This window comes from Lutra lutra, chromosome 16 (genome assembly GCF_902655055.1).
Source record: "Lutra lutra chromosome 16, mLutLut1.2, whole genome shotgun sequence".
In the NCBI taxonomy this organism is placed as follows: Eukaryota; Metazoa; Chordata; class Mammalia; order Carnivora; family Mustelidae; genus Lutra; species Lutra lutra.
Window position 1 is genome coordinate 42030604 of NC_062293.1, and position 15484 is coordinate 42046087.

Below are 15484 nucleotides of genomic sequence, written 5' to 3' on the forward strand. Positions count from 1 at the left end.
TCCCACACAAGCACTAAACCGTGTGTGGACCCATGGGGTGGGTACATTCACTCAGCAGAGGGAAGGAATGAGCAGCCCCTGCTCGTGGCAACATGGGCTCTCATTCATTCATTCAGTATGGCCAGACATTCTCCTATTCCCTGGAGTAATGAACAAGAGAGACAAGGTCCAGCCCTAATGGAAAGGCAAGAAGTAGATGTACTGTGTGATGTGGGAGCTAGTAAGAATTAAAAGGAAAAATAAAGACAGAGTTAAAGGAAGAAGAGAGAGGGCTGGGATGGAGTCAGGGTAAGGGTGCCATCTTCCATGGTGTGGTCAGGAAGATGACTGTAAGAAGGTGACAATAGAGATCTGGATGAAGGGAATGAGGGGGTCATGGGATGATTTGTGGGAAGGGTGTTCTAGGCAGAGGGGGAAAACAAGTGCAAAGGCCCTGAGGTGGGACCATCTAGGTGAGCCTAGAAAACAGCAAGAATTCCGGAAGTGACTGGAAGAGTGGTAGAGGACAGAAGTCTGACTGGAGTGGCTGGAGGAGGAGGAGGTGTATGAGATCTTGCAGTGGGTTAGCTGCAAAGGGAAACAGGAAAACAAGGTAGTAGCTGTGGTTCTTATTTGGTTAGCTGGTTGTTTATTTCTTGGAAATAGGAAACGTTACAGCCTATTAGTCACTGCTGAAAGTGATCCAGCAGAAAGGAAGACACTGATGAGACAGAAGTAGGGAGGCATTTTTAGGAATAAAGTCCTTGAGAAATGGAGAGGGAAGAGGATTCTGTGCTCAAGCTCGGGGAAGGACAAGTCTTGAAAGGTAAGGAGTTGCCTGTTGCTAGAAGCATTCAAGTTTACATTAGAAGACCCAGTGTGGGTAGGAGGGCTTATCTGTCTGCATCCCCAGCGCCTAGCACAAACAAGATGCTCAGTACTCAGTGATACATGAAAAAAAGGACAACGTTGTCAGGGGAGAACCAAGCATGATATGAGTGACTAGACCAGAGAACCTTCTGACCAGAAAGTCTCCGGATCCACAGAACACAACGTACCTGGAAACTGTGGAGCACAGCGACATTGATCTCAATGACAGCCCGGTCTTTCCAGAGTGAGGCCAGCTTGTGTGTTTCCAGGCCCATCCTTCTGCCCACTTCCTGCAGAGGCAGTGATGGGGTGAGTTGGTCCCTGAGAGCCCCCCCAGAAGACCCACATGTGCAGCCGTCACCGTCAGATGGGCCCTATTACCTCTAGAATGTTGTAGCGCTGAATGTCACAGAAGTCCCGGACCCCAATCTCCGTGCCCATGTACCAGCCATTGAAGGGGCACCCTGGGAACTCAAGGCCACCCACTTCAAGGAGCATGTTGGCCACTGCAGGCAGGGCGTACCACTTCAGATGCAGCTCACAGAACCACTCATACCTGGCAGGGAGGCAGAGCCAGTGCTCAACGGGACCTGTACTATAGCCCACCCTCATCCCCCATCCCCACCGACAAAAAGACAAAAAAGTCTTCAGAAAAAGAATCAACCAAGAAGACTTCTTTCCAAGTGTTATTCTCTAAATTCATCCAGCCTGGAGAGGTGAACTGGGCACAGTAGGTATCATTCATTAATTATGTATTCATTTACCTGCTCGTTCATGCAAACATACGTTAAGCAACAAGCATGTGACAGGCGCCGTACCAAATGCAGAGAACCCAACACAACATAGCAGTTAAGGACTCTAGTGTCAGAAAGCCCAGGTTCAAGTTCTGCCTTACCACTTACCAGCTGTGTGACCTTGGCATGTGAGTCAGCCTCTCTGAGCCTTAGTAACCCCACCAGTAAAATAGAGATACTAGCATTAAACTCATAGGGTTATTAATAAAGTTGACAGTGTCACTCGTTCGTAAATTCATAATTTATATGCTTATAATTGAGCTTATAATTGAGCACCTACTATGTGCCAGGTACTCTTCAGGTGGTAGCTATATATAGCTGAACAAGAAAGCCAAGATCCCTATATTGAAGGAGCTTATGGACTAGAGTCTAGACTCTAAACAAGTAAACAGATGAATAGAAAAATAAGGTGATGTAGTAATAGATAAGAGTATCTGCTCTAGACTGAGTGATCAGGATAGGCTTCTCAGAGGGGATGACATTCAGGAAATACCTCATTGTAGAGAAGAAATGAATCCTTTAAATTTCTGAGGAAAAGGCATGTCAGGCAGAGGGAACAGCAAGTGCAAAGGCCCTGTAGTGGGAGTGAGTTCAGTGTACGAAAGGGACAAAAAGAAGAGTCCAGCTCAATACCTGCTACAGAGCGAGTCTCTATATATGGAAGTATTTTTGTGAGGATGATTGCTGCCCAGAGCAGGGGCTGAACCAGGTGAGCTCCAGAATTCACTATGGCCTTGTACTTTCACCACAGTCAGAAGGGGGCAGCTGAGAGAGTTGGCAGGAAGACAAGAGGGCTAGGATGCTCAGTGTGAGAATGACAGAGCCATTTGAGGGTTTCTCCCCCAAGGTCACTGTTTTCCAAGTTCCTAGGGCCTCATCTGTCAAAGCCCCTGCCTCCCCCTCATCATCAACATATCCTTCCAAGTCTAAGGCCTACGTCCCAAGTCTGGGGTTGCTGCACAAGTGCTGACAAGGCAAGATCGAGAGCCAGCCCTTGTGCCACTGCCTGCTGCTGGCTGGGCTTTGGGGGCAAGGAGGGGCCCCGAGGCCGGAGATCTCCCCAAGGAAGGGATGGAACAGGCACAACCCAGCAGCCCCGCCTGCTTACCTGGGATGTTCCATGGGCACCTCGAGCACAAGGTCGGGTGGGATTTCAAAGAACTCAGGGTCACGGCCATCCGCCTGCAGCACCAGAGGCACCACGTCGAAGCGGCCGTACTTGGGCTCCCAGCCCAGGTCGATGCACAGCTGGGGGCAAGATGGGCCCAAATGAGTCCACGGGCCCAAATGAGGCCCCTTGACCCCTCTGGTTCCCTCTGTCAGCCACCAAGTCTGGACCCCATACCTGGGTGAACTCCACACTGGCGGGGTCCCCCAGGATGGTGCCGTCAGGCATCTGGTAGCCCGCATACCGGATGAGCTGAGCGTTCCAGACCCGGAAGTCATGCTTCCCGTCGCTCCGCTGCGGGAACACGGTGATGGCCGACCTTCCCCAAGACAAGGACAGTGCCACTGACTCCTCGGCTTCGGTGGGGGCTCCCAGCCAGCCTCCCCAGGTCTCCCTCTGCCTCCTGTCTTCCGGCTCCCCATCCCTCTGCACCTACGCTAAACTCTTGCAACAACACAACATGCCACTCACTGGTCTGACAGCCCCCTTCCTGACATGCCTTCCCTCTCCTTCTTCTGCTTCCGGAGCCTCCCCTTCCTTTAAGACCAATACAGGGGCCACCCCCTCCAGGATATTCGCCATCCCTCAGGTGGCGTCAGCCGTCCCAGACTTTGCCCTCACTGCACCTTTCCCTGGCGCAGTCCAGTGAGTGGGGCGCTTGTCTAGCGCCGGGAACAGGTGCACAGTGGGTTGGGGCAGGGTCCTCGGCCTTAGTCACCTCTGCATTGTCCCCACCCCACTGTCATGGCCTAGTCACGGGTTAGGTCCCCATTATAGGGGCACTGTTTGCTGAACAGAAAAATGAATGAATGGCCAAACAGGCTGTTCAGTCCATCAGCCTGGACCTCTTTGGCTGAGGGTAGGAGAAGGTAAGGTTAGGAGAGGGGGATGCGTACTGATGAAGAGTGACTCCCAGTCCTACGAAAAATGACACGTTGGAGCCTTGAGCTGCAAAACCAACCTCTCATCCCTTCTAAAAAGCGGGGAGCCTGACCTTGAGCAGTGACGATGTTGCTTCTCAAAGATCTCCCGCCCCCTCCAAATGGTTCCAAGTCAGAAGGAAGTCAAGGGCATGGGCTAGGAAGAGTGGTTAAGCTCACGGAGGCTTGCCCAAGAAGCCTGCATCTTGCTCCTTTCTCTTTCTCCCTGGCTTCTCCTGGAGAAGCCTTCCCTAAACCTGTCTGCATCCTTTGGCTCAGACTCCGGGGCAGGGTGGGCCCCAGCTGCAGCCCCGGGAAAGGGGAACTCACCTGATGTTGCCATTGTTGGTTGCATAACGCAGGTGTCTGCAGATGTGCTCGAACATTTCCTTGGCAGTGGAACAGCTCCGGGCATCGAAGACCTGCACATGGCCCATCCAGCCCACACCATCAAGGACAGTGAGGACAGAGGTCCGGGGTTGATCAGAAGCGAAGTTATGAGGGAACAGGGGAAGTGGCCTGCACGCCCCACCACCACCCAAGCACCAAGCAAAGAAGAATGTTTTCTTCTTTCTCTGCATCAACACCTTCCATCTCAGGGCTGCCCATACCTCCTTTCTCCTGCTCTCCTGGGGGAGCCCAGGCAACCCCTCTTGGAAGACCCTATCAAAACCCAAATCCCAAGAAAACCTGTCTTTTGGGCATGTGAATGGGGACTCCCACAGCCCGAGCCTATTCCCTTTAGAACATCAGCACACTGGGCTCCCAGCATTTTCTTTCAACCTGTGTTGGTTTCACTGGCATTTCTCATCCATTTCCCTGTCCAAGCAATTTCCATATTATCCAGCAATGAAGGAGGTCAGGATAAAGACAGCGTCTCCTGGGAGCCGAGGACTCAAACAGCACCAGGGTCTCAATAGCACATTCAGTTTTACGTCTGGGTTTAATGGGAGACCAAAGACCCGCTAGAAATCCTGTCCTGCAATCAGATCCTAGACTTCCAGGGGGAGCCCTATGAGTCCCCATTTCACGTTCACCAACGTGAAGAGAGAACCGGGGAGCCCCGCCCAGCTTCTCAGGGCCCTGTGCACAAGGCCTGCCCACCTCCCAGTTTCGGCCCCTGCCCGGGCCTGGGCAAGCCCACCTGCAGGTTGGACCACTGGATTCTCCCGATGCAGCGGGGAGCGTTGCGCCAGGCCTGCTTGGCTGCGAAGATGAGCTCATCCCCCGTCAGCTGATAGGTTCCTGTTGTTTCTATCTCCTTTGTTACGGCTTCCACCCTGGCCAGATGTTCCTCTATTTTTGCCCTGGGGGACAGGAAGACAGCAGGAAGATCAACAATGAGATGGCCTTAGATGGGGGTGGGGGTTTCATTCACTCCACAGAAGCAGGAACTGAGCTTGGGGACCAGGAGGGCAAGATGTCCCTCAGGGAGACCATCCCCCTCTGGGGCCAGCTTCACAGGTGTGGGACCCCGGAACCTGGGCTCAGAAGGGCCCCAGGCTTGGCTTAACGCTCTGCTGTCCCTGTCTTGAGATTCTTTCTCATTTTGGAACAGGGAGTGTCATTTTCATTTCTCCACTGGCTCCTGCTGGTTACCCAATGCTCTTGATCCCACTGATACCCTTGTTGTCGGGTGCTTTTCCTCCAATCCCATTCATCTCAGCTTGGCAAGCATCAGCAAGGAGTACAATCCTCAGACACTTGCAAGACCAGAGAAGGACCGATCAAGTCAAGTCACAGCCATGTCCTGCCTCCTGGCCACCTCCCGTGGTCCAGAGATGAGCTGTCCCTCCCATGTCGGCTCCCGTGTACCGAGAACTCATTCTGAGCCAGGTACTGGGCGATGCGGCTCACAGTCGGGGTCTCACTGAGTCTGTGAGGGAGGTGGTTTTTTTGTCCACTTTATAGTTGGGGGTAGGAAGGCCCTGCAGGGCAGGTGAAGGACCAGCCCAGGCACGTAAGTGTGATAAAGAGCAGGTAGGGCTCAGGTTCCCATTGCCCTGATGCCAAGCCCTGGCTCTTAACCTTCCACTTTCTGCCCCTGGGGGGATTGCAAGCGTGGAGAAGTTGAGGGCCTGCCCACGCTTCTCTGAACAGGGACAGGCGCTCAGGACCCAGCCTGCAGGGCCCCAGGGCTGACTCAGGCAGGAGCCTTCCACCGCATGGTCCAACCTCGCAGGCACCCCTTGAATGTACTGTTTCTCAACCTCCGGCCTGCTCAGCCAGCACTCCTGGGGGCGATTTCTAAACTGTTCTAAACTGTTCCTGCTCACCCCTCCCAGGTGGCCAAAATATCCCTCAGGGAGGGATTCAGTCAGAAAGGCTTTAAAACACACACACACACACACACACACACACACACACACACAGAGCAACTTTGAAATTTCCAATCAACACCAAAGACAATTTGAAATGGCAACAAACAGAACAATTTAAGGAATGAACTCGTGATTAAGGAGAGAGGACAACTCAGAACAGAATGGCCTTTTCTGTGGATGAAGAGTGTCTTGACAGCTCTTCCTTGATCAAAGAAGAAAGCTCAGAGACAAAACATTCGGGGTTCCTTATCGGCAAGGACACCCCTGGCATCAGGACCTGCTGGGTGAGGTTGAGGCGGTCACACTGGGAGCCCCCCTCCCCACACAAAGCTTCTAGCAAGACTCCCTGCTCGGTGTCCGAGCACGGAGAGCGTAGCAATCACCAAATCACGGATACCTTGAGCCCACCCCCTGGTGTTAGTATGTGACTATGTAAGAAAAGGTTCTTTTTTACATTTTCCCTGCTATTCCTTTAGAGTTTTGCATTTTACTACTGTTTTCACAGAGTTGCACTTCAGATGCTATGATGCTTATGAGTTCTGAAAAAAAAAAAAAAAAAGAGTGTAGCTTTTGACATCAGTGAATGGATCTGAACAGAACATTGAGCAAGTTACAGTTTCTAACTATACAATCCTTCATTCGCTAAAGACCGAACCTGCCAGCAGACTCTGGCTGCTTGTGTGATCGTGGGGATGGACTGCCATTTGTCAGTCACACCCCCAGGACCTCTTGACAGGTTCGAGGTATGGACTTGAAACTGAGAAACAGACCTTCCGTCTGTGAGAAACAAGTGGGTTTCTTTGAAACCTCCAGGAGCAACCCGGTGGCTTCCCAGGGCTAACACCTACCCAGTGCCTTCTAAACGCCAGCAGGACCTCCCAGGTCCAGCATGAAGTTGGAACCTTCAAGGTCAAAGAGCTGGATGCCAGAACCCAGGTTCAAAGCAGGGGCTCTGGTGCCAAATTGCCTGGGTTCACAACCCAGCTGTGGGACTCTGAAACATCTGACTTCAAGCAAATTATTTCCTCTGTGGGCTTTCATTCCTGTAAAATGGGAATTCCTACTGGTGTCTATAAAATGGGGGGGGTTTACTCCTTTCAGAGTTGTGGTGAGCATTGCTTATAAAACACTTACGCAGGGAACAGAACACACTTAGTGCCCAGTGAATGTCAGTGCTGATACGGTGGCCCGGTGAGGCCCATCAGGAGACCTCCTAGACCCTGAGAGGCTCATTGGTCATTGGCAGAGCTGACAGCCCGAGGATCTTGAACCTCCAAGCCACAAAGCACTCCTATAGAGTTTGTGGCTTCTCAGCACACATGGCAGCCAACCCCCAATGGGTTACCCAACCCAGATCTGTAGGGGAGTCGCCGAACGAGCGTTTAGAAAACACAGAGCTCTGCTTTGTCCACGATTCTTGAGATCCTGATGTCCTTGGCCCAGGGTACCCTGCATGAGCATTTTGCAAAGTCCTCAGGTGACTCTAGGCACAGCCAGGGTTGAAATCAGCGACCCTGGCAGATTAGGGCACTTTTCAGAAGCTCAAGGCCCCTTACCCACTCAGACATTGCAGGATCATTGAGGAGGAGACATGGTATTACCAGGAGCCACTCTTTCCACCATGGGGTGGGGGTGGTCCCAGGTGCATTTCTGTGATTCATTTCATGCAGTAAAGAGCTGTGTGGCCTACACTGTAAAAACTATACTCCCCTCCTGGCCCATAAAACAGCAAATGCATTCCCTCAGCCATTCTGTCTTACAATCCCTTTGTGTATTTTTATACTAAAGTTATAAGTGGGCTTTACATTAATAATCATGTATTCTATGGAACCTAGGAATATGGAACCCCACAGAGTTCAGGGCAAAGAGTATGACTTGCCCTCTCCAGGTCAGATGGCATGGCTTCTAGCTGGGACTGGGCTTCCCTGTTCACCCCTGGTGGAGGTCTGACCAAGTGGTCCCAAAAGTCCTTTCTCTCTCCAACATTTCCTATTAAAAGAGCGCATATCAGCTCATCATCAAAGTTACCCTGTTCAAAGCTGGGTTCTGTTCTTACCCCATTTTTACAGAGGAGGAAGTTGATGTGCAGAGAGGGTGAACTGATTTCCTCAAGAATCCAGTGCTGGTTACCGGCACAGCCAAGATTCAAGGTCAAACAGTTACACTCCTGGCCCCCACTTTTAACCATCATTGCTATGCCTCTCTTGCTTATGATTACAAGAACCGACTCTGGGGTCTTTCGCCTTGGAAAACTGTGCTTGAGCCCTGGCTCCCCTGTGACTCTGGAAAGGGAAAGGGCCTGGGGTCAGAGGGAAATGACTGAACACAGGAGAGTTTGGCTAAAGAGGTCTGTAGCAATCCAGCCCAAGTGAGACTTACTCTTTGAAGGAGTCGTAATACTGGTTGACAAATTCAATAGCTTGAGGTAGAAGCTCATCTGGGGGAGTAGGCTTGTCCCTGGGTCCTCTGGTTAAACTTTTGGGGTTCATGATGGCTCCCAGACAAGACTTGGACTTGCATGCAAGCTCCTGGAAAGAAAGAGGTAGGTGGTGAGGGGGCTGCTTGGCCCCTCAGGAAGGTGTTGACAGGGGTCCTCCTTCCAGGCCAAATCTCCTGGCTACCTCCCACTCCAGCCTCTCCAGCTTCCTGCTGCCCTTCTCCACCCCTGTGGCACCTCCTCCTTGGGGTCCACCAAGCTTTCTCGCCACACACATCTCCTTTCCTCTACTGGCTGACCCAAGTAGGTGTAAGCCAGGGTGATTCCTACCACCTTAGGCTCAGTCTCTGGCCCTGCTCCCCGGCCAGACTCAGACCCAGGGCCAAGTCAACAGCTTGATCCCTGGGAATCTCTCAACTATCTTCTCATTTAGAGAGACTGATGTGGCTCCTGGGAACACGGTTGGTATTCAGCCAAAATGAACCAAAAGGAGAGGATACAAATCCTGAAGTCAGAGGAAGGCACAGAAAAAATGCTAGAAGGAAGCACACCCTAATGTTAACTGTGGTAATTTCTGGAAGGTATGGGAAATCTTTCCACTTTCAAGGTCTTAAAATTTTCAATGACTTTCTATTTTACAATCAGAATGCATTCTATAGTTGGAATAAGAAACTTAGGAGAAGGAGCCTTGAACACTTACTCCAAGTACTCACTAACTGCTTGAATTCTTCTCCAATCTCCCTATCAAAAAGCACTTGAATCCTTCTAATGACAGGGAACTCACTATCTCTTAATGTAGCTCAGTCCAGCTTTGGGCAGTTTTTTTTTTAAGATTTTATTTATTTATTTGACAGAGAGAGATCACAAGTAGGCAGAGAGGCAGGCAGAGAAAGAGGGGGAAGCAGGCTCCCAGCCGAGCAGAGAGCCCGATGTGAGGCTCGATCCCAGGACACCGAGATCATGACCTGAGCTGAAGGCAGAGGCTTTAACCCATTGAGACACCCAGGAACCCCTGGGCAGTTCTGTTAGAAAATTCTCCCCGGGGTGGGGGGTGCCCAGGTGACTCAGTCGGTTAGGCATCTGCCTTCAGCGCAGGTCATGATCCCAGGGTCCTGGGATGGAGCCCAGCGTGGGGCACCCTGCTCAATGGGGAGTCTGCTTCTCCCTCTCCCTCTGTTGCACCCCCTGTTTGTGTACTTGCTCTCTCTGTCAAATGAATATATAAAATCTTAAGAAAGAAAGAAAGAAGAGAGAGGAAGGAAGGAAGGAAGGAAGGAAGGAAGGAAAAATCCTCCCTGTTACTATGCGGTATCTCTACAAAAGACTGAATTTTTTCCTGTGATCCTTTATCCCATCTCCTGGACAATCCAGCATCCATCAGGGGACTACCAAGGGGCTGGCATCATCTATGTCCTGTGATTTGTACAGACCACTGGCCTCTGTTCCCAACACCCTATGATCAACCAGATAATTGTCTGGTTTGCCCAGGGGAACATCCATTTGATCTACTAAAGGCCCAAATGGCTTCCCCACCTTGGGACAAGGGTGGTTCTCCCTGAGCCCCGGACTTCTCACCCCTTTGGCCTTGTGGTGGAGTGTGTCTTGGAAAGTCATCCCGCTGCCCCAGTTTTTGATCCTCACATGCCGAGGGCAGGCCGATGGGGGCCCATCCAGCTTGACCAGGGTTTCCGGAGACGTCTAAGAGGGGTAAAACACCAACAATTTACAAATGCCTTCACCCTGGGGCCCCACAGGTCTCCCGTGGGCCCTACTTTGGCTTGGGGTGGGGGCCTAATGGGTGAGGACCCGGGTCAGGATGTGGGTCTGTGTCCCTCCTCCTTCCCGGCAGCCTGGCCATCTGGGCCAGTGCCTGCTAAGAGTTCCAGGTGTCTGGGCTGTGGGCCAGGCTTCTCTCCTCACCCAAGACCCTGCCAAATGCTCCCTCGGTGGAATTGCAACAGGAGGGACTGAGGTTAGATGCGAGGGAGACGACTGTCATAGCCAGTACTGCAGAGAACAGAAACTGGGGCAAGGAAGAATATACCACTGCTTTCCCCGGAGTTATTTAAGAATATGGAAAATATCTTCACCCATTTCTCTGCCCACCTGTCTGTTACATTAAGGTCCAAAGCTCTTTGGAAAGATGGACCCTGTGGCCAGAGGCTGGGACTGGGGCTCCGCCACTGAGTCTGGAATCACACTGGGGTGTCCCACTGCCGGGTCCATGAATGGTTGCCTTTCATCCATGCCTGTTGGCCCACACTGGCAAGTGATCCAGGGGCCAGAGCACCATGGGGGCCACTATTCCTGACCACCAGGGATCATCCCACTCTCCCAAGGCCCTTCCTCACCCCTACCCGTGCCCCTGTGGGTCCCCACTCACTGCCCAGACCCCAGCCTCCACCAGGCTGCTCAACCTGCGTCCGTCTGGGTGAGGGAGGAAGAGGCTTCCCACACCCGTGTGACTCACTGACCTTTACTGTCCCTGTGAGGGACTGGGGGGACTCATTCCGGTGCTTGCCGAGGCTGTGACACTTGGGGTCATCCTGTGTCACTAGACTGTAAAAGGAAACAGCCAGCATGAGATAGGGATATCTAAGGGCAGAGGGGGATCTTGGAGTCCCCCCACTGCTAAGCCCTCATTTGATGGATGGGGGAACTGAGGCTCAGAGGGTGGGAGTGAATTTCTCAGCTGCTGGTCAGGAAGAGGAGAGCATGTGGTGGGGGAGGCACCTGGTCAGACCCAATCTCCCTGTCATCATCAACTTCCCTCCCCCTCCTCTTCTCTTGCCTTCCCGCTACAAAGCAGGGAGCTAAGCCAAAGCTGCCTGTCCGAATGGTGACCCACAGAAGCTCTGAGTACCAATGTGGGATGACACTGAGTGTCCAGGGAATGGCTCCTTTCCACTCTGTCCTCCCAGGCCAGCAGCACTGCCACTACCCAGTTGTCTGGGGGGACTTGGGCTTTTTTTATGTAAAACCCCTGATTGGGGCGTCTGGGTGGTTCAGTGGGTTAAGCCTCTGCCTTCGGCTCAGATTCGTCCTGGGATCGAGCCCCGCATCGGGCTCTCTGCTCAGCAGAAAGCCTGCTTCCCTTCCTCCTTCTCTTTGCCTGCCTCACTGCCTACTTGTGATCTCTCTCTGTCAAATAAATAAATAAAATCTTTTAAAAAAATTTTTTAAAAAATTTAAAAATTAAAAAAAATAAAGCTCCTGATTTATCTGGGTTTATTTATTTATTCTAAGTTGTTATTACGGTAACATAATTTTATTTTATGGTAAATGTTAAGCATTTATGGTAAATGTTAAGCATACACAAGTAGAAAAAAAAGTGCTGTAATAAATCCCCAGGGGCCCTTCACCCAGATTCAACCCCACCCAATTGTCAGTCTTGTTTGAACTCTACTCTCCCTGTGTCTGCTATCATTTCAAAGCAAATCTGAGACGTCATGTCATCCAAAGATGTCTCAGTAAGGGTATCTGGAAGTCAAGGACTCTTTTAAAAAATATGTTTCTTTTCTTTTCTTTTTTAAAGATTTTATTTATTTGACAGAGAAGAGAGAACACAAGCAGGGGGAGCAGCAGAGGGAGAAGCAGGCTTCCCACTGAGGAGCCCAACTTGGCGTTTGATCCCTGGGATCATGACCTGAGCCAAAGGCAGACACTTAACCAACTGAGCCACCCAGGCGCCCCTTAAAATGACAGATACAAAGAACTTTGGCTGTTCTTGGAAGACGAAAAGGCCCTAAGAGTCTGAAATCACTCAGAAACCACTGTCTCTGGTTTGGAATTCCAGGTTTGTTCTCCTGGCAAATGCTGCAGGGAATAGAAGGCATGTGACCTCTCTGGGCCCCTTACACGTGAGCACCCAAGAGTCGCACCACACACACACCTCCTCCAGGGGTGAATCACACTCTGGGGGCACAGGATGAAATCTTATTGTGTTCTGTGTCCTTTTGACTATTTTCCGGGGTGGGCATGTGTGTGTGCACACGTCCAAGGAGAAAGGAAGTCAGAAAGTATTATAAGGATCTCTCATTTTCCACTTTTAAAAATTATGTCAGAAAGTGAGTGAGAGAGAGAGATAGCACAAGCATGGGGGAGAAGCAGGCAGAGGGAGAAGCAGGCTCCTTGTCGAGCAAGGAGCCGGATGCGGGGCTTGATCCGAGGACCCCCGGATCATGACCTGAGCTAAAGACAGCTTAACCCACTGAGCTTAACCCACTGAGCCGCCCAGGCACCCTCTCATTTTTCCACTTTATACCTATTTGTAATGTGCTGGAATATGAAGAATGAGTATGTATTACTTTAATTATTGGGAAAAGTAATGACTGTGTATTTCAATTAACATTATATAATTAACTACATACATTAGATAGTAGCACCACCTGATTTATAGCTATAAGGAGAGAGTGTCTCTTTAAGAGAATGTAAGTATGTATCAGAAAGCAACTTCTACCTGAATGGAGTGATTGGTTCAACAGCCTTATAAAGGGCCTTCCATGCGACCCATTACCATCAAGCCGCTGGTCTGAACTGGGGGCCCCACCAGAAAAAAAATCCAAAATAGGGTAGTCTGTACAGTCAGAACAGGTAAGCCACGGCTGAGCGATCGTCACCAGGCTTCTTAAATCAGAAGACGCTTTGAGCCTGGGGTCCTCAATGAGGCAATGCCTCCCTGCTCTTCTCGATCTTTTGCCATCACCCCTCACCCCCATCTCCCCCCTGCTCGTTCTTGCTACCTTCTACTTACTTGTGGCCACAGGACTGGAGAATTTGAGAAGCATACTGGTCCACAGTAACGTTTAGATGGGGAGATGCTCTCTTTCTATACTTCACCTAACTACTGCTCCCAAATATTGAAAAGCTACCTGAAAATCCACTCTACAGAGGGGTCCATAGTCCACCTGATCACATTGCCTATGGCTGCATAATTTAGGTTGCACCCAGCTTCTCCACTATTATAAATAATGCCTCAAACTGTGTATATGGTCTGATGCTCGGGGTGTGTGTGTGTGTGTCTGTGCCCGCCCAAGCATAGAAAAACACCTGGGGGAGATGCCAGTAAATATTAATTAACAGTGACTAGCATTAAATGATGACAGCATCGATCTGAATTTTCCTTATAATTTTCTGCATTTTCCAACTTTAACTATGACCATGCATTCCTTCATAACTAGGAATCTTTTTTTTTTTTTTAATTTGCAAAACTAATAAACAAAGCTATGCGGAGTCACCATCCTCCCTCCCGCCCCCCCCCCCCAAGGTAGCTAATTTCTATGGGTTTGCTGTTGGGAGACCGGGTAGCTGGAAGCCAGGTGAGCGTACTAAGGATCTGAGTACTTGTAGCCCAATTGCTGCGCAGTCTATCCACGTGCTCCTGCAATTTGGTTAAACCCGCAGCTATGCTTAGCCCCGTTAGATCCTTCGAGGGAGCCACGGACCGTTAAGAATCTGCCATCAGGGGGCACCTGGGTGGCTCAGTGGGTTAAGCCGCTGCCTTCAGCTCAGGTCATGATCTCAGGGTCCTGGGATCGAGTCCCACGTCGGGCTCTCTGCTCAGCAGGGAGCCTGCTTCCCTTCCTCTCTCTCTGCCTGCCTCTCTGCCTACTTGTGATCTCTGTCTGTCAAATAAATAAATAAAATCTTTAAAAAAAAAAAAAGAATCTGCCATCAGCAGGAATGCTGGAGCGTGGTGCTTAGACCCAGCAACTATCCGCAAGCCTCCGAGTGACTGAGGAAGGTTAAGGTCGGCGCTGCCTTCTGTGGGTCGTTTGGGGTAACGGGGGTCCTGACTTCCCTTGCAGTTTCCACTCCTGACCACCGCCACTGCATTCACGGGGTGGGAGGTGGGGCACTCTGGGAAATGGGTCTAATTCGTAAAACAAGAACCTCTTTGCTCTCTTCATCCTATCTGTCCTAAAGCGTGCAGCAGTCCCAGTGTTGAAACATCCAGAAAGTTCCCAAACGCTAAAACATCCCCAATTCCTACTCCTGCCCGCGTAGACGCCTCTCCGGGAGCACGCGGAGCTTCCCTGGGTCGTTTGTGGCTACTGAACTGCAACCTCCAAAAGGTTCTAAACGAGGAAAACACTTGATTTAAATAAATCCGCATCGGAATCTTACGGGGGCGAACATTCCAACCCTCATACTTGGACTGAAACCCGAGGCACGCAGCGGGTCTGGGCCGCGCGCCCGGGTTCGAGACAGGTCCCGGCGCGGAGCCGCCCGCCACCCTCCCTGGGCGGACCCGGCCCGGCGGGAGTACCTGGCTCGGCGGGGTCCGCAGGCGGGCTGCGGCCGCAGGATCCGGCGAAGAAGCCGGCAGAGCCGGGGCCGGGCGGCCTCGCACGCAGCGCCCAGCCCCTCGCGCATGGCCCCCCGCACGAGCGCAGCTCCCAGAGCGCCTCGCCCAGCACCGCCCGGCCTCCTTTATCAAGGCGGGAACCCCGCAGCCCCCGCCCCGGGGCGGAGCGAACCGGGGGCGGGGGGCGGTCACTCCCGGCTTTACCCTGCGCTTGGCCCAGGGCGGGATAGTCGACCCGCGCCTCCGCTTTCCTGGCGGTGTCCCCGGCCCGCTACACCCCTCGGCGTCCTCGAGGAGGTCGGCGTTCAGGACGCCCCTGGCCTCTCTGGGCCAAGATCACCGGCCTGCGCGGCCAGCCTCGGCTTTCTTTATTCCTCGTGAAACAACAGCAGGGTTTATCATAATGATTCCCACTCTACGGCGCTTCAAGTTTGGAAAGCAAACTTTCCTGTTATCTCATCCATCCTTTACGAATTCCAGTCCAAAAGGCAGTTCTGTATTGTTTCCTCCTGATTGAGAAGGCAGCTGGGGGCCCAGAGAGGTTAAGGATCTTGCCTGAGACTACACAGCAGCCCCCCAGGCCACAGCTCAAGCTCTCTTATCTCACAGGGCTGCCCCAAGAGCGTGCTATTTCTCTTCTGAGTGTTCTATGTGATTCCAGGAAGGCAGCCAAAGGAAGCGCGGCTGG

At 51.7% G+C, this 15484-nt stretch overlaps 1 protein-coding gene across 1 annotated transcript in view; it reads right to left on the bottom strand.

Moving 5' to 3' along the window:
* NOS2 (nitric oxide synthase 2) overlaps nt 1-14900 on the bottom strand; it is a 33410-nt gene extending 18510 nt beyond the window's left edge. Inside the window, exons 1-10 of the mRNA XM_047708600.1 lie at nt 14758-14900; nt 10964-11048; nt 10065-10187; nt 8432-8580; nt 4876-5038; nt 4062-4153; nt 2989-3130; nt 2752-2891; nt 1231-1405; nt 1038-1139 (exon numbers count right to left, since the gene is read on the bottom strand). Of these exons, the coding sequence (XP_047564556.1) occupies nt 1038-1139; nt 1231-1405; nt 2752-2891; nt 2989-3130; nt 4062-4153; nt 4876-5038; nt 8432-8580; nt 10065-10187; nt 10964-11048; nt 14758-14864 (1278 nt within the window). The 5' untranslated portion in view covers nt 14865-14900. The remainder of the gene's footprint in view (nt 1-1037; nt 1140-1230; nt 1406-2751; nt 2892-2988; nt 3131-4061; nt 4154-4875; nt 5039-8431; nt 8581-10064; nt 10188-10963; nt 11049-14757) is intronic.
* Between the last annotated feature and the right edge of the window lie 584 nt (nt 14901-15484).